This window comes from Seriola aureovittata, chromosome 13 (assembly GCF_021018895.1).
Source record: "Seriola aureovittata isolate HTS-2021-v1 ecotype China chromosome 13, ASM2101889v1, whole genome shotgun sequence".
NCBI classification, from domain to species: domain Eukaryota; kingdom Metazoa; phylum Chordata; class Actinopteri; order Carangiformes; family Carangidae; genus Seriola; species Seriola aureovittata.
The window spans coordinates 18,327,108-18,346,581 of NC_079376.1; the positions used below are offsets into that span (position 1 = coordinate 18,327,108).

Sequence of the window (19,474 nt, forward strand, 5' to 3'; positions counted from 1 at the left end):
TCTTTACACAATATGACACTTGAGAGAAATCTATATGTGTTGTTATTTATTGTTTTGGTTGCCAGATAATTTCATATCTTTCATAACATAGATTTATTATCTATTTTCACAGTAACAGCAACTCATCAGGTGCAACATGTACAATCTGCTTTAGAGCTGCTTCCATCACGCATTTAATTAGTCATGTTGTTGTCCAACGCCTACCATGTGTCAAGAGATTCTGCTGAACACCAGCAGAATCATGAATAAAGACTAAATTAATTCTGCTGGATCCCTCCAATCCTTTTTCCCCGGATAGTGTTCTTCCTGTTTCCAGGAAGTGGCTTGTTTTCATGTAGCTTTAGGGAATTCCTGACTTTTTCTTTTTTTTTCTCTCTCGTCTGTGGCAGGCTCCAAGGATGGAGGCTCAGACAGTCCTGGGCTCTCTGGTCTGTTTCCCCAACCTTTACCTTCAGATTCCTGTGCTGCAGCATGTGCCTGGCTCTGATGACATTATTGTAGGCAATGAGGATATCAAGGTAAACATGTGCCACTCTAGGAATATGGTAATGACACATAAGAAAATCTGCATACTGCATTGTGGATCTAAACATATGTTGCTCTGCATTTAACATTAAGTTAAGTGGATGGACTAGATTGTGTTGTGTCTGTGTCATTCAGGATTATCTGGTCAACATCCTGCTGGAAACAGCAACAAAGGAACACTGTGAAGGGGCCAGGTATGATTAGAAATATAATTTTTTTTGTTCCATTGCTTAGTCTTCATTTATTTTATCTAGTTTGATATGAATGTGTTTTTACATACCTTTTGTGTATGCGTAATACAATTTGAATAACTAATGGATACCAAGCATTTACTAAGAATATGTGCAATGCTTTTAAAGCCTATTTACCAAAAATATTTAGTTTAATATTAGGATCTTTTTCTGAAAACATTTTGTGCTTTTCAAATTCTTGAATATACATAAGTTTGTCTGTCACTCTCTGCCACTTTCATTCAGATGCATTGCTGTATGCAGTCTGGGCCTGTGGGTGTGTGAGGAGTTAATGCAAAAGAACATCCACCAGCAGGTTAAAGATGCCATCAACGTCTTGGGAGTAACACTAAAGGTCAGTGATCATCTGAGGCGTCATCACATCAAATTTCTGAATAGAAAAAATCACTGATAGCCACAGTCTAACTAAAAATGATAGTTGATTACATGAGAGGACTGCAGTCTGTATAGCGAGGAGAGGAAGGGTGTGAGAATAAAATGTCCAGTGATGTGACTCATGGGTATATTTTGGAAGAGCCCTCTTTTCTCTCAGAGTGAAGAGATGCAGACAACCAGTGGATGCTGTTTTTTTTTTTTTTTCTCATGGAAAAGGGTTTGGGGCGGTGGCGTAATTTCCAGGCGGCTCGCTCTCAGTAGATGTGGGCCAATTTAAGCAGCTACATCTCCCAGCTTCCTGCTCGAGCAACCCCCCTTTCTCTAATGGAGCAGTAATCACTCCCCTGTACAACTTGACACACAGACTCAGCCAGCCCCAAAATAGAGGGTATAGGCTGGGTGGGGGATCTAGGGGGAAGAGTGGCACTGAGAGTCTCTTTTTTAAAAGCAGGTGCTGAACTCTCAGGGCCCCTTTTTGTGTTTGGCCATTTCTGCACTCCCCACATTGTCTGCCCTTGTTACATGTTGAGAGGCATTCAGCTGGAAGAAATGGGAAATTCTATTTCTCCACAAAGAATTTCAAATCACTGAAGAAATCAACATTTGAAAGAAAATTGTCAGTAGCTCAATTCTTTACTCCAATGAGTCTGGAGAAAATGAGCCATGGTTTGAAGTGGAAATGAAATTATGCTGATTATCTGCACAGTAAGTGAAAATCTAAATTCAAGGGAAATTACTACAAATTCTGTTACAGTCAGTCTGTGCCTAAACTTTTCCTCCCTGTGTTCGACCAGCAACGTCCCCCTCCCTCCTCAGAAGGAAAGTGTAGAATAAACGATCCTTGCAAATTATAAGTGCAACTCCCAGGCAAGTCTGAAAGAAAAATGTAATAACTTCCAAGTCTGGGAATTGGCAAGTAATAAATATTCCGCTTCAAGAACACACAACACAGTCAAGACACGTCGTGTATATGTCATTTGTGTGCTTATGTGCATGAATGGAGTTGTGTCCAGTTTTTGACATTTGTCTATGTTGTTGTCCTGGCTGTAAAGACAACATCAACAGCATCAACATTAGTAATAATTTTTTTACAGTTGTTTATTTAAGTGGGGAGTCAGTATTACAAGCAACAAGCAGCTCAGTGTACGTATCAGGTTTCTACATATTGTTCCATTTATTTCCTAATTAATGAACTCACCCTTGAACCATTTGAGCAGCTCAAAGTTTCAAAGTTCCAGTTTCTGTTTAGAGCTTTTGTATCTGTTCTGACAGATCATGAGCAGTGTAAGAAACATGTGTATTATTTGGTCTGTGTATAGTTATGCAGTTACAAAATTTGAGACAGACACAGGCACATCATGTATATTTTTCATGCTTTCTTATTGCCTTTTAACCTTGTTTAAATAGAAATGGATTGCCGGAAAGCATAATTGTGGTTGCATGGAAATAAACAGAAAAAAAATAAACAGATTTGCTCATGAGCTTTGGATTTCTCTGAGCAACTCTGTTTCTGTTTCTCTGTTTCATTTTGAAACTTGGAAGAACTGCTCTCAATAAAAATCACATTATTAGCGAAAGCAAATCTGATCATGGCCAGTGACCACAAAAAGTTTGAGTTATGGATATTTTCACTCAGCCAGAACGCATAATGGGCTTTCCAGTGAACTGTTGTTTTGCTTGCAAAGTGTTTTGCCTCAGGAATGTACATGTATAATAGAAAAATACTGGCTTAATATCTACATTTTTTCTATGTTGTTGTTGCTACTCACTGTTCAAGAAGCCAAGTCCTCTGCACTGTTATTCAGTTCCTGTCCTGTTCTCTTGTTTGCATGTTCAGTTTGGGAACAAAGCTGTGGCTCAGGTAGCCTGTGACGTGTTTCAGCTGCTCATTTCTCACTGGGAACACCTCAAGAGGTTGGAGTCCACTCTGCCGAAGAAAATCATTGAGGTAACATTAACATACTCACATCTGCACACACAGTTAAATTTCCCAGTAGCCATTAGTGGCTTGTGAGAACACATCAGTAAGATGAGAAATTCATGTGTCAAGTCACTTCAACTTTTAAATGCAAGTCTTAGTATTACTCATGCATATACAGTACACACTCTACATCCTCTGGTATTACGTCCATTTAAGCGCACAGCCCTGACTCAGCTGATGAATAGGAGTGTGTCATCCAATTATCTTTCTCCTTGTTTTCTCCCAATACAGATCTTTGTGGCCACAATAGCCTTTTTGTTGCCGAGCGCGGAGCACTCAACAGTGGAAGCAGACAAAAAGGTACATGTTGGAAAGGAGGGGACATGAAATGGCTGAGATCTAAAGGCCCTTGATCTATCATGTTGGAATGGTGCATTTGCAGAGGAATGTTTCAACTGAAGTGCTTTGTTGTCTCCTTTTTTCCTCTTTACTTTTCACTATCCCTGCATTTTCTATCTCTGCAGCTCTCATCTGTTACCTGTTGTCTCTCTGGAACAGTCCCTCTCTTTTTTGCTTTATTAATATTACATTTTTTTATGTTTTGATGTTGATTAACTGAAATGTAAAAGGGACCTTACGCTTCTTCCTTACCTCCTCAGTTGATGGTGTCGCTGCTGCTTTGCCTGTTGGACTGGTGCATGGCCGTTCCTTTGAGTCTGCTGCTGGAACCCATCACCATGCCTTCGGTGGACGACCGCACATCCCACAAGGCCCCACTTCTGGACTACATCTACAGGGTGGGTAACCTCCATGGCAGCTGAGAGTTTCAGTTACAACAAACAAACAGACCTGAAGAAAGCCCCCACTTTTTTTTTTTTTTTTTTTTTTTTTTTTTAACCACTGACTGCTTTCCAATATCCTCTGAAACATACATAGGCTGTTGCCCGCAACAACTTTCGGCTTTGATATCTCCACCCCCCACACCCACCACATGGGCTTGCCACTTTAATTAGACTCACCTCCACAGTGACCTCATGACTATGCCTCATTTAACATTATAGTGGCACAACAGCAAAGAAGCTCCTGATGTAGCTGATGCAGGCGGTTGGCATTTATCATATGCAGAAAATCCTTACAACTTCCTTTGTAATGGCATATATTGCAATTGTTTAAAACAGGCAAAATATTCAGTATTCAATCTATTTCTCTTTGTTTGTCCCTCTAACCCTTTATTTTATGGTCTGACCCTGAGGATGAGGGCCAAGCTTTAGGCACGAATGAATGAGGTATTATTCATACCCTCCTGTCTGGGCAGATGCGGTCAACGGCAGATCTTTGTAAGGATGTCACCCCTGATAAGAAATGGTCCAATTATTCAAACAGGACCCTTTGTCCACTTGATAAGCTCGGGCTATAAACGCTTGTCCTGGAGATTTGAATGGAATATGTCTTAATATGAGAGCGACTGCAGCTGCTATGAAAGCAAAGACAATTAGGCGTGATTGGTTGTCTATCAGCACACAAAAGGCATGGGCCCTCTGGGTTTCATTGGAAATAATATATCAAGCAAGGCATCACAAGGTGTTACAATATTAATGCAATATCAACACCCAAATCTATACATTTCCACAGACACATCGGCTGTTAATTATTCTCTATACCAGGCAGAGAATAACCTCCCTAATAGAAAGCGCCTCCCTTTTATTCCATCACTGAACAGAATGTGATACTGACAAGGTAGCTGGGTGTCCATTTATTTTGCATGCTTCATCGTCTTTTAATTACAGTTTTATATTGAAAACCGAAAAAGCTTCAAATCCGCTCTCTCCTAAGTCAATCAAACACAAGCACAATACATTTAATGATAAGGTCTTCGTGGTCTTCATCCTGAGCTAAAAAGTGAGAAAAGTTTGTCTCTGGTGACTAGCAGCATGCAGATCGCTGTTAAAAAAAAAAAAAAAAAAAAAAAAAAACAACAACATTGCACTAGACCTCATTGGTTCACTGGAGTTGTGCTTAAGCTTCTCCATCTGTTCTCTCTGCCTGCCTCAGCAGCCAGCTGCACCCCCCCCCACCCGTTTGTGTGTGTGTGTATGTGTTTTGTGTGTCTACGTGTTCTGTGTGTGTGCGCACCTGTATGTCTCTGTTTACATTGTTATTATTTGATTTATGTGTGTACATGGGTGTACTCATGTATCCATACAGTATGTGCCCCTCTAACTAGAGGATGCTTGTTTCACTGTGCACTTCCTTCCACGAACTGTTGCTATGCGAAGTGCAGTCACTTAGTTGTCAAGCACAGCCGTGGGTATTCCCCCTCCCTCTCTGTCTCTCCACCTCTCCACAGAGGAAGCTCTTTGGGGCTTTGGTGTAGCAGCTGTTTGGTTCAGGTCTTTTCAGCATCAAGCCTCCAATCCCTCCCCCATGCACCCAGAGGTCTGCTCAGTAGAATCATCCACATACTGTCTACATTGCCCCACACAATACTGTTTCAGATGGCAGGGCCAGCCTGCCTCTCTGAGCGTCTCTCAGCCAAGTGTGAGCGTATGCGTGTACTGAATGGGATTAGCCTTTGCATGGCTTTACCCAAGTTGCTCCACTCTGAATGAGAGGCCCCCTCATTTACATACAAGCATAAGTATATGTTTTACCCCCTCGTATGCAGCACCTTACCTCCACCCAGATTATACAGTATACAGGTGTGTTTGTATTTGTGTGCATGTGTGTGTGTGGCTGAACGTGCATGTTTGTGGTTGGAGCTGAGCACAAGGATAAAGTCTTAATTAAATCAAACAGTGTAAACCTGTCCAATGGCTGTAATCAACTGCCCCAGTGCGCCTTATCTAGCCCTGCCAACGGATGCTCTGCCATCTGTTATGTAGATCGATACACTCACACATCACAGGAGAAATGGATTAGTGGCAATAAAGACCCTCTTTTGTCTCCTTCTCTCCCTCCCCTTCCACTATTGCCTTATGATGTAAATGGACCATATATGCCCCTTTTATATGGTCCTGGATCATGTCAGTCTGAGACAGGCCTGCAGGAGTGTCACTGTACATCGTCTTGCCAGACACCATCATATCTAACAGGACAGTGTCTTTACACAACAGAGTCAAAGTTTAGTCATCAGTCACTTTCACTGTCATACTGTAGAATTAGTAGCCAGGCACATTTTATCTGAACATAATCACTTAGTCCCACCACTCTTCTTCTGTCCCTCAGGTGCTGCACTGCTGTGTATCCGGCTCCAACCTGCACACCCAACAGAGCCACTACCTCCTCAGCCTGTCAGACCTGTCCCCTGACTATGACCTAATGTTGGGTCAGGTTAAGAGCTTTGAGCCACCACCCTCCCAGACAACCACTACCGACTTCGGCAACCTGCTCACCGTAGCTGAAGGTAAGGGCACATAAGCGTGCCAACACTGCATCCATATGGGAGGGGTAGAGGCAACCCGATGCCCCTTTTAATACCTGCTGTGTGTACACAGATTACACTTGGTTGGCAGATAAAATAATTATGCTGGGTTTATAGTGTGAATACTATGTGTGCATGTGCCTGTATGCATGCGTACACATGCATGAGAAAGTAAAAACTGGTTACTGGTAACTCTCAGCTGTCACCATGGCAGCTTATCCCCTGATGACTATATTTGATCGCACTACTTCATTTCAGCTCCATACAGTACGTTGTACTTTTTATTGACCACGGAGATGTATATTCTCCCCCTAAAGAAGCCAAAAAAGATTACAGGGAAAAGCAAATTCTAAGAAGACTATCCATTTGGAGCCTCTCCATTAAATGTCAATATCTTATTAAAAGTATGAAAAGGAAATCAACCATCACAGCGAATGGAATGTTCACATTAGTGCTCAGCCCTAGAGAGAAGACCCATTATGGGGTTTTGATAAAAATGTGATTTTTTTTTTTCTTCTTTTTTGTGACCTTGTGATTCCATTAGGCAATGTATTCCTCTCTCTCTCATGTCCTCAACTTCTGAAAAGTCCTTAGAGCCCAAATACACAGTGCCTAAATCTACTGAAACAATATGAGATTTGTGAACAGCAGCTTTTGCCTGGAAAATTTCACCACACCTCTGCTTTTTGGTGCACAGCTGCACCGAGTCTTAGTAGAAATAACAAAACACTATCAAAAGGGCAAACCAAAGAGTGCCGGCCTAGTTATATTCATGCCTCCACCTCATATTGATCAAGTCACATCAAAGGGCCAGTGCATCTCTAATGCAGCTTGGCCTGCTTTCTAAAGAGCTTTCTCCACTTTGATGGGGGATGATGGTATTGATAGCACTGTCACAATGCAAGAGTGCATCTTCTTGTTTTTCCCACATCACTGCAAAATAAAGCACGGCATGCCTTTCACTTGGGAGTAAAAACCTGTGCATTTACATAAACGCAATTCACTAAGTAGAGTCCTATTCAGCAGCCTGTAAGGACGGTGGTTCTCATTAGCACTCGGCTAGTCTCGATGCTTGTCCATTGTAAGAAGATTCAATGGGCTTTTCAAAGTTGTCTCTCATGATTAGATGCTACCTACTTAGAGGTGTACTGGCCAAGCTATTGTGAGAAATGAATAAAGTACCCCTGTTAGTAATCATAGATGAGATTTGGCTTTGTGTAAAAGGAGCTAACAGTGATGATAACATGTCTACACACAAATATGGGGCTTTTGAAATATGGTTAACAAAGTCTGCATTGGACATATTATAAAAGACACCACGTGAAGCTATATTTTAAACCCATGAGTGACTTTTACCAATAATCACGTTTCACACATCCTCACGTTTATTTTTATTTAGAGATGGTCTCAGTGTTTTTTATCTTTCTGTCCTCATTCTGCCTCCAGAAAAAAGACGTCGGAACATGGAGCTGATACCTCTGACGGCACGGATGGTCATGACACACCTGGTGAACCATCTGGGTCATCATCCACTGAGCGGTGGCCCCGCCCTGCTCCACAGCCTAGTGAGCGAAAATCACGACAACCCATATGTGGAGTCGTCCGAGCTGTCCTCTGAGGTCTTCAAAAGCCCAAACCTGCAACTGTTTGTCTTCAATGACAGCACGCTTGTGTCCTATCTGCAGATCCCTGCAGAGACACCCACTGTTGGACAGCCCCCACACCCTTCTTCCCAAGTGCGGGTCATTGTCCGGGACATCTCAGGCAAATACTCATGGGACGGCGCAATCCTCTACTGCACCACCCAGGAAGACTCTGTCGATGTGGGAGTTTTTAGTGCAGTTGACCGTCCCCTTTCTACTACCACTGTCACTCACAGCAGAAACCAGCCTTACTCTCCACACAAGAATCACTGTTCAGTCTCAGACTCCCTCTCTGACTGTTGTGAGGAGGAGGACGTAGATGTTCTGGATAAGCTGTTGGAGGACCTTGGCCACAGCAGCCCAGAATGCCTGCCCCAGCCACAACTCAAACTCAACCAGCCAGCCCCCTCACCCCATGGCATGAACATAGAGCAAGAGAGCGCCATCCTGGAGGCCATTCTCCGACAGACTCAGCAGGAGGAGGAGCAAGTGCGGAGGTGGGATGCTGATGTAAGCTTTCGGGCCGCCTGCCAGAGGGAACCTTCCCACCAGGAACCAAAAGCTCCTTTTTACTTCTGCCGGCTGCTGCTAAATGACCTTGGCATGAACTCTTGGGACCGCAGGTAAACTACCAACTGAAATTAGCTACAGTGATCGGTCTGGCGTGGCTGGTATTGTTTTCACCTTGCGTGTGGGTATGTCTATCGTCATGGCAAAATGTGGTCCTGGAGACACCTACTTTAGCAGGAACTATCACAGAGGCAGTTGAGTACTTTGGCAGTTGTGTATACAGACAGGTGACAAATTAAAGGAAAAGATGACAAGGCTCCCATCCATTGGGCATGAGGGGTCACTGAAATATTTGATTAGTATGAAAAAGAATCATGTACTATGGCCTTTGCAGTTACCACATCTCAACCCAACTGAACACCTATGGGAGAATTTGGAGTGTGTTAGACAGCACTCTCCTCCACCATCATCAAAACACCAAATGAGGGAATATTTTTTGGAAGAGTGGTGTTCATCACTCAGTAGAGTTTGTTCTAGTGGCATGTGGTGCCCAACACCTTACAAAGACACTTTGTCTGTTTGTCTGTCGGTGGATTGATTTTGTCACTGCGATAGTGTCAAAACTGTGCAAGATACCGTCATGAAACTTTATAGGTGTGTAGTTGAAGATGGATGTGGTCCAATAAGCACTGAGTACTTGTGTGATGATGTAGAAATAACTACTGAGAACTCATGAGTCAGAACATCAACACATTGAGATGATGATGATGAAGTTGGCCTCAAGTACTGTATTTGTACCCAGATTACTTACATCATCCTCAGAGTAACTCAGCTGTTGGTTTGTTTCACAAAGAGAGAAAGAGCAAAGTTAAAAGCAAACTGCAGCGTCTTAATCTCCTCTCCACAGGGTAAAAGTGTCCAGCTGGTTTCACTAAGGTCTGCCTTACACAACCACATCTTTGCAGTGCTTCCCTGTAAATTAAAAGCTTACACCTTTTAATGGTGATGATGCAACGAGAACACAGCTAGTAGGAGATTGCTGTTTGCACCTGTGCCTTTTTTGCCTTTGTTAATCTTTAGCACAAAAACAAAACTTAAATTGAAAATAATTTATTTTTTGACAGTTTAAATAATAATTTCTGTTCACTCAGTGTGGCAGTTTCCTGCATTAACTTTTATAGACTTGAAAATATTATGTCTAATCAAGACTTTCTTTCTCATACAGGAAAAGTTTCCATCTGCTGAAGAAAAATTCAAAGCTCTTAAGAGAACTGAAGAACTTGGATTCCAGGCAGTGGTAATGCTTTTCATTAGAAAATTAATTTCATGATTTTCCCTGTAGAAATTATATACCAATGAACAAAATAACTAATAATAATTATTATTTATTATTATTTATATTGTAGTACTCTCTGTTCATCTGCCACTTCAGGCCTATGTTAAATCTGTCCTTACACAGGTGAAATGAACTTTATACGTCATACAGTTTCTCAAAGCAGCATCATATTGCCCCCTCCCTCCCTTCTTCCCCCATAATTTTCCTAATCTGTACCACCTCCTGCTGTTCGCAGCCCTGGAAGTCTCTCACTATCACTCTTGCTGTCCTTCTCTTACTGTGTCTTTTTTAGTCCAATCAATAAGGATTCCACACATTGCTAATGACAGGAGCTTATTAAAGAATGCCCTCAGGATTGGACCTGATTCTCCCAAATGGCTGGACTTGTTTGGGCAATAACAACCTGTGCGAAAGCATGCAAAATCCCCAAAATCGTCCCCAGTACGATGTACTGCCATGGCAACAGGGAAAGTTGAGGCAATACTCTCATGATTTTATTCAGCAACTCAATTACACTTAGTCGCACAATTTACCTTGATAAGCAAGGTGTAGTGTTTTGAGTCATTGAATTCACATTTCAAAGCCTTTTTATCTAAAGTGGCTGGAGGAGTGAGAAGCTTTTCAAATTCTGATGCATTTGTAAAATTGGCTGTTTTGTTGTTGTTCTTTTAATACTGGCAACTATATATTTTGTTCTGTAGTCGAGAGACACACAAGATTGCTGTGTTCTACATTGGAGAGGGCCAAGAAGACAAGTGCTCCATCTTGTCTAACAGTGCAGGCAGCCAGGCCTATGAAGACTTTGTGTCTGGACTGGGATGGGAGGTGCAGACAACCACACCTTTAAATCAACACACTATCTGTATCCACAAATATAAGTCTAAATATGCACACATAGATGTGCAGGCACACTCAGAACATTACAATGTACATGTAACCCCCAGGTGGACCTGGCCACGCACTGTGGCTTTATGGGTGGCCTCCAGAGGAATGGCAGCACTGGTCTAACAGCTCCTTACTATGCTACCTCCACTGTGGAAGCTATCTTCCATGTCTCCACGCGCATGCCATCTGATTCTGATGACTGCCTCACCAAAAAGGTAAAACGTCCTGCTTATGTCCATGATCTGTTTTTAACCTGCGGCAAGATATTTTAGGTCAATTCCTGTCTGTCTGCGATATTTGGATTATCATGATATATTGTATTAATTGTACACCTCAAGTCCAGAGAATGTTAAGAAAAATCGGAAAAAACTGCTTTGCCAGTTTGATGCAGTGAAATGGCTACACAGCCCTTCCTGCCCAGAGCAGTATGTTGTTGTAGCCTTCAGCTCTGTGTTAAGCTGTGATCAGGAGGTGTGACTCCAGAGTGCGGGCATTGATTAGTGACCCTGGCCAGGCAGGCCTGAGGAGTAGAGAGTCGCAGGCGCATGAGTGAAGAGAGGGCATGTGCCGCTGTGGTAATGACTGTGATTCTGCTAGCCCCTGCCCCCCTCCCTGTGTGCTGTGACCAGGGCCTGGATTCAGCCATTAGCTCTCCCTGCGAGGGCAGGCGCCGGCCGGATGCCGGCAGGATCCTTTTATCCAATTCCTGCTGCCGCCACAGGAGCGATCGATTGGGTTCTGCAGTGGGATTCTGAGCTGTAGTGCACCAGTAGCAGTTAGCAGGAAGAAATGAGCCGCAAGGCCCCTGCCCGTGCTGCCAATCTTCTCATACAGTACCCTGCTGAGAAGGGAAATTCATCAGGCTCTCCTCATATCCAACCCCCCTCCAGTCCTCCACAGACCTACCCCCTCTCTGTTTCACAAATAACCCCTAACTCATTCCAAACCCATCCTGAACCTCTGCTTAGTAGCTGAGTAAAGATTTTGACTTTGGCTGACCAGAGTGAGGCACTGGAGGGGTGGCCATGCCCAGAGTGGAGTGTGCTGCCACTCCACTTCCATTCATTTCACTCGAGAACTTCTGTAATTACTCATGCTCACCTTGCACAGATCTCCACACCAGCCACAGGCCCAGCCGAAATTGGCTGGCTGGCTGCATGTGCAGATGATTCAGGAAAAAATGGGGTGGAGGGGGCAGAGAGAAGAGAAAGGTATGGTATGGAGAATTGGAATGAGCTTTGTCTTCTGTGTTCAAGTGGGATGTTTCCCCTGTCAATTTAAAAATAACACTTTTAGGCCAACAGTCACCCACTTTACTGCCTGTGACCAGAGAGAGGTACTGTGAGGGAGCTCTCACTGGGCAGATTGCCTGTTTGAGGACGATGGGGGGAAAAAAAAACAGCGAAACCAAAAAGAAAAGAGGGAAAACCATGAATTCCTCAATCCAATTGTGGGTTTTAGGGCAGTGCAGGCTGCAGCAGTAGCAGCTGGCTTCAGTAATGCGGTTATAGAGCGACCTGCAGGGTTGGGGTCAGGCCATGGTGTGTGTGTGTGTGTGTGTGTGTGTGTGTGTGTGTGTGTGTGTGTGTGTGTGTGTGTGTGTGTGTGTGTGTGTGTGTGTGTGTGTGTGTGTGTGTGTGTGTGTGTGTGTGTGCGCGTGCGTGCGTGTGTGTGCGTGTAAGAGAGGGAGATAGACGGGTGCTTTAGTTATCACACTCACCCCCAGGCGCTGCAGCTTTGCAGCTTAACTGGGCTGCTGCAGGTTGTTTTTATAAGGACCCTCTTGTGTTCTGGGGTCCTCTGGTTTGCTGTCTCCATGTGTGTGAAGCCCATTGGGTAGGTGGGAGGTCAAAGAGGGCTAATTGGACAAGAGCCTTTGACTTGAATCACATTCTATTAAAGAAGTCTCAAACATTTGGATGTCATTAACAAAGGAATAAATAGATTGGTGCAGAAGATGATTGACCAGAGCATAAGCATCCTCATTAAACTTGTGATTCAGCTCATCCAAATGCTAATATCTTAACCCAAATTAACACCCCAGTCTTGATTGTCTACCGCAAATGCATATTCAACATTTTCTCTGAAATTGTCCCAGTGACTGACCTGGTTGGTACCTGCTGATCCTTGGACAGACAGACTGAACTGGCGAGCTCCAGTAATCAGCATGCCGTGGATTTGTTTAAGATTACCGTATTACCATAATTAAGGGCTTATAACAGAATGTGCTAATTGCATTTTTGGTGGCGGGGGCATGTTTCTTAATAGCTCATTAGGCCCACAGTACATTGGCAGATGTTTTCTTCTGAGTAGAGGCTCACTTTTCATTGTCCATGATACCCCAGAAAGGGGAAGAACAGCTTGATTCAACCTCACTGGACTGCCAGCTAATAAGTGATCTACACTTATAATGTAGCTGTGTCCATCTATTTTACTTTGGAGAGGGGAAAGCTGTTTACCTATTTCAAACTAGCATCAGTCAATTTCCTGTCATTTAAGTGTATCTTCTTGTCCTGCCCAGTTTCATTTGTGTTTGTGAATAGAGTGGAAATGGGAGGCAATTTTATCTCTCTGATGGAGACAGTTAATTGGATTTGAATTATTTGTTTTTAAAATGCTCAATTTTGTGCATTTTGAGTTTGCAATTTGAATTTGTAATGAAAAAAGCTATAAAAAGAGTCAAAACCACGGCCGAGACCCCTATTTAAACCATTGTTTCCAAACAGTTTCTGATTTAGCTGTAAGCAGTCACCTTGCTCTTGCACCTGCTGCATTTATGTTTTATCTTTAGAGTACACCATTTTACAGCAGTGCTTATAATGGAATAAATCGTTAAATAATATATTGCTGCATGTAGTGATAAAAGCCAGTTACGGCACATTACTTGTGGAGCCTCTACTGACTTGCCAGCAGTAAATAATATTTTATTATCATTCATCCCCTCAGTTGACTTCTTAGCCCTCTAGAGGTCATGGGGGTGGCCGCTGGATAAACCCAGTTTCACTGAGTCTCACTGAATTTGTATTCCTGTCATCATCACCATGGGAGGAAAATTACCTTCACTCGCCAGGTACTTGATTAGACTGATTTTGTTTGTTTAACAGCTACGCCACCTGGGAAATGACGAGGTTCACATAGTGTGGTCAGAGCACACCAGGGACTACCGACGTGGCATCATACCAACTGACTTTGGAGACGTGCTGATTATCATCTACCCAATGAAGAACCACATGTATTTCATCCAGATTGTGAAGAAACCACAGGTAAAAATACTGCCATCACAGGATTTGGTTAAGACCATTGTTAACAATACACACTGGAAGTGGGAAGTAATTTAATGCATGTCCTCAAACATTGTTTTAGTTCGCTGCTTTTTCTTTTGTGCTAAGATGTCAGCTTATTTTGCAGGCATAATAAGCAAGAAAACCACACAGGCTATTTTCAGCACTGCACTAATTTCCAGTCTCTGTTCGTGAATTAAAGCAGTCCCTTGTGCTTGCTTTCTATTCAGACTTTGCTGTCAGTTTTATAGGTTCTTTCAACTATTGCGGTTTCCATCTGAAGGCTCCTACTCCAGCAGTGCATTATTACCCACACTGTGGGTATGTGCTTTCAGAGATGGTTACTAGCCTTTCTTGACTAGCTTTCATCTTGGATACTCCATAGCACTGCACTCACTGTGTGGCCCTCTAGAGAATAGTGAAATTTTGTCATCTGAGATGGCTGGCTTCTGGTCTTCCGATATCCACAGTATTTTCCATAATACAGTCTGTTTTGTATTCCTCATCGTTAAGGCATTAATTAAAACAAGTCGTTTTTCAGAGAGATGACTGAGGAATAGATAACATAATGCAAGACAGAATATGTTGTGTATGTCTCACTTTAGCTTTATTAGGACAGTCCAAGCTATAGCAACCGCCTCAAAAGACCTCTGATCTCTCTGGAGGAATGGTTGTAGTGTTCCTATAGTGCTACCCATGGTTTATTAATCACTTATTTGTTCACCTACCTCCATTTCAGTATTTCCTCTTCATTCATTTAGCAGTTATCTACTCTTCTACAGACAATGTTTATTACCAGTTTAATTATCATAGTAACAATTTATTTTCATCTCTGTGAGGTTGAAAATTAACCCCAGCAATGGTGTCATTGTTACTCTGAAGCAAGCTGCCTCTATTAACACCTAGTGAGAGACTATTTTGACTGTTTTTGCACTGTATTCACTTTATGTCTGACAGTTAAATCTAACAAGGGAAAAGAAGACCTTTTCCTACAGAGGAGTATGAGAACTTGCTTTAAAGTATGAATTAAAGTTGCAGATGGTTCAGAAATGAGTGAATACACACATTCTGGCTTCAGAGGGTTTCTGCAGCCAAAACAAAGTTGCCAGTGTTCTGCCCACTTAACTCCACCCCATACAAGCCATTAGACTTCTTATAATTCTTACTGTTTCCACAGTGTTTCCTCCTAGAACCTACACAGTCGTGTCATTAGAGAAAATAAGTACATTTCAATGGAAACTCTTTATCAACATATTTCAACAACCAAAAATGTTATCCTTTTTGAGGGGCCTGCAGATAACGGTAATTTACTTGAACAAAACCACCAGGAAAATTTGCTTTTTCAATCATTATTCAACAAAAATATCAATAGATGTAATATCTTTCTGTGGCCTCAGAGGCTAGAAATAGCTAGAAATAGCTAGCAGAAATAACTCCTTGTAGGCATTTTACATAATTGTCGAACCATCTCTGACATCAGCTTGCTGAAATTTTTTCCATGCAAAATTCCTTCAGTTTAAAATGTTTAAGGCTTTTCTTGCATGTACTGCCCATCTCAAATCCCCTCCCACAATATTTCAATGGGATTCAAATCTGGGCTTTAGACGAGGACGTTCCATAACCATCCATTACTTCTTTTTGAGCCATTCCTTGGTGGATTTACTAGTGTTCTTTGGATAATCGTCCTGTTTAAAGGTCTAGTTTTGGTTCAACTGCAACTTGTGGACAGTTGACCTCACATTATCTTCCAGCACTCTTTGATATGATGCAGAATTGAATTAATGACTGCAAGCTGCCCAGTCCCTGAGGCATTGAAGCAACCCTGAACCGTAACATTTCCACTACCATGTTTCACAGCTGGCACAAGGTTCTACCCCTGAAAAGCTTGCGTACTGTTATTGTGACCAAAACACTCTATATGTATTTCGTATGTCCAGAGCACATTATCCCAAAAGGCCCAGTCTTTGCTTATATGTAATTGCTAACTTAAGTGTTGCTCTAATGTTCTTTTTGGACATCAAAGGCATTTTCCTGCCAAAACCTCCCATGCAGGTCAAATTTGTGCAATCTCTTTCTGATTGAAGACAATTGCAAGTTGCAAGAGTTACCTCTAGATCCTGTGATCAGATTTTGGGGTTCTTAGAGACTTATTTTTGCATCAAACGGTCTGCTCTCGGGTTGAATTTGCTGGGGTGGCCTGCACTAATTGGTAGTTGATTGAAATCTGAAAAGTATTTTCCTTACAGTCAAATGATTTCTTTTAAATAATTCAAGTATCTTTTTAAATCCATTGCCAAACTCAGACGCATTCACAATCTTTTCTTCTGAAGGCCATAGAGAGCTCTTCAGATCTGGGCATGATGATACCACACACTTCAATAGCAAAGAGAACATCAGACCCTAGATGAGGTTTGAATAAGAAAGGTTCCACCTGCTCTACTCTAAGGAGGTCCTAATAATTGGAACCTAATCTGTAACGCTAGACCTGAAGGTCTGATAAATTTAGGGGTGTTCTTACTTTGTACTTGTTACTGATCTGTTTTATGTTTTTTGTCTATATAATTTATCAGTTTAAATTATGAAAATGACTACAAAATGTTTTATGTGTTATTTGTTTGAGTATATCATCTTTATTAATAGGCACTGCTGATACAAATATCTTGAAAAAGCCAACAATTTCCATGGGGTGCGCTTAATTTGTTCACATGACAGTGAAGTTATCTATTCAGGTTTCTGATGTAAGATTACACAGTGTCGCTCCAGTTTTGTAGCATGTGATTAAATTAATTGGTCTGTATCGTTTCTGGTTTAAATCCATTTATTGTTTAATTTTACTACTTATTATACTCACTGAACTGCCAAGTTGAAGACAGCAGGACCTTTTGGAGAGACTTTGACATTCACGTCAACTTCCAGGTCAACGACCATTGAGCTTCACTGATTAAGGGCCCCCTTCCAATGCATGAACAGACGCGTGTACCCACACACACTCACACACTGCCGCTAAACTGGATATTGGCCCTTTGTATTTGTTCGGTAGCTCAATATGAGGGCATTGTTTAGTATTGATTGTCATTTTAATTTCATTTACCTAACATTGATTCACATTAGATATGTGTGGTTGTCATGCAAAGTTAGGTAAAATCCAATTTCAACTTGAACCCTGCCCTAAACAGATGGAGAAACGGCTCAAAAAAGAACAAAAAGATTTTTAACCAACCTTTTTTTATGTTAAAGCATTTGCTTATAAAAAACAGGAGACTGAACAAATTAACTTTGATTCGATGTGGGCGTTTTTAATGCCTAATTTTCTTACTCTGTCTTATTCTTTTTTCTCTCTTAACTTCCTCAGGTTCCTTTCTTTGGGCCTCTGTTTAATGGCGCCATCATCACTGGGTCGCTGCTGCCAAGCTTGGTGCGGGCCACCTGTATCAATGCCAGCAGAGCTGTCAAGTCCCGGCTGACCCTCTACCAGAGCTTGTATCCTTTACTCCTCATGCCTTCTGCCTCATTTACTGTTCACTATCCCATATATGAATGGCTCATCAGAGGAATGTAACAATTTAAAAAGATCAGCGTTTATTGCCCGTACAGCTGAGACCATTAATGTTATGAGCATACATTTAGCAATATTTTCATGATGATTTCATTAGATGCATAACACCTCTGAGCATAAATTTTCAGCACCACCAGCAGCCCATTTGGGTAAATTCATTGAGACATGTGGCGTGATTGTCACGTCAGCCAACGTACACAGCTGAATGCTGACACTGATTTTTATGGGCTGGCTGATTTACATACAGCTATTAGGCCAGGACTGTTTCACAGCCTGGAGCAGCATGGGAGGTTGTGTGAGGCTGTTTTGGGTAGGAGCACAGATAATGTGTCATCATCTATCACTACCATTTTATGGAGCACAAGGAGAGCCAAAATAAGAGCACCATCAACAAATGCATACAAGTGCGTACAGACACACACATGCACACTCGCTCTCATCCATCCACCCATCCATCCAACAGTGTGCCGTTAAGAGCCTGACTCCAGCTGTAGTTGTCAGTTGGTTTAAAGGGAGTGTAATCACCAATGGAGATGAATTAGCATGTGAATGCCAGCAGCACAGGGTTGGGGGGTGAGATGGGGGGCAGAGTCGGGATGGGCCCTGGAGGGGGAAACCTGATCTATCCTAACGTTCCGCTCCTCCTCGGACAGCATGTACAGCACCGCCTCACCAGAACCACGCTGCCACTCTGGTGGTTGCCATAGAAACCTCCCCCAAGGAGATTTCATTTAGATGGAAGACTAGTATCTAAAGTTTTAAGACTTTTAAAAAAAAAATTCATTATCAAGTTCTGGTATCAGAGTTACTTAGAATGAAGGATTTTGCTCTTTAATTACTCTACAACACACTCTGTGTGTGTTGTTTACAGTTGGGTGTGTGTAAGTATGTGTCTGCCTGTATGCGTTTCACAGCACAGCACATCCCCAGGCCCCCCACCCCTATATCAGGCCTCGTCTGCGTGTCCCTGGGGGCATCCTGAGTGACAGATGTCTGTTACCCGACGCCAAGTGAATTAGCCCAGTGTGACTCTCAGTGCCAGAGGGGGGCAAGCCACAGGCCTGCCTGCCTCTGTGAGCCTCAAGGGGTGGGGGGAGTAGGGAGGTGGGACAGTACCAGGCCTGTGCTGGGCCACAGAAGCCTTACCTGGCATTCCTTAGCAGAGGAGCAGACAGCACAAAGGCATGATCTATGAGAGGAGATAAGCACTGCCTCTGGAGTTCTGGCACTGATAGGATGCCAGGCCTCATGCACTCCAAGAGAGGAGATGAATGAATGTGCCAGGCGAAGCACACTGCCAGCAAAAGTATCTGTGTGTCTGTCTGTCAGCTATTTGTCTGCCTAGCTAGAGGGTATTGTGAGGACAGAGGCGATGTATAAAGTAATGAATGACCACAATGTTGAATTTGATTTATGCAGTGTGACAGTGATATCCAAGTTTTTAGATTTTAAGAGAACTGGTATCACAGAATGTTATGACTGACACAATGTCCAGCAATGGCATGAACCGTGAACAAAACAGCCTTGAGTGGCAGGTGCAGTTACTCTTTCATATGTTTTCATCGTCGGATTTGCTGTTGTATTACACCAGCCTTTTGCACCTTTCCCTCTCCAGTTGTCATTCTTCTATCTTCTCAGGATATGTGGCTCTTTATCTCTCACAGTTTGGAACAATGACATCATCTGGGATGTGTATTTTTTTTTTCCATGCAAGATGAAAATCCTCATCCTTAGTTTACCCCTTCACAATGCCTTAACAATCTTCAGTCC

At 42.5% G+C, this 19,474-nt stretch overlaps 1 protein-coding gene across 6 annotated transcripts in view; it reads left to right on the plus strand.

Annotated features, from left to right (window-relative positions):
• ralgapa2 (Ral GTPase activating protein catalytic subunit alpha 2) overlaps positions 1–19,474 on the plus strand; it is a 92,447-nt gene that overhangs the window by 46,672 nt on the left and 26,301 nt on the right. For all 6 annotated transcript variants that reach the window (XM_056392964.1, XM_056392960.1, XM_056392962.1 and 3 more), the window contains 13 exons: positions 390–518; positions 661–719; positions 1,002–1,110; positions 2,989–3,099; positions 3,364–3,432; positions 3,732–3,869; positions 6,298–6,475; positions 7,940–8,759; positions 9,872–9,943; positions 10,684–10,807; positions 10,927–11,082; positions 13,972–14,130; positions 17,501–17,628. In XM_056392964.1, coding sequence (XP_056248939.1) covers positions 390–518; positions 661–719; positions 1,002–1,110; positions 2,989–3,099; positions 3,364–3,432; positions 3,732–3,869; positions 6,298–6,475; positions 7,940–8,759; positions 9,872–9,943; positions 10,684–10,807; positions 10,927–11,082; positions 13,972–14,130; positions 17,501–17,628 — 2,252 coding nt within the window. The remainder of the gene's footprint in view (positions 1–389; positions 519–660; positions 720–1,001; positions 1,111–2,988; positions 3,100–3,363; positions 3,433–3,731; positions 3,870–6,297; positions 6,476–7,939; positions 8,760–9,871; positions 9,944–10,683; positions 10,808–10,926; positions 11,083–13,971; positions 14,131–17,500; positions 17,629–19,474) is intronic.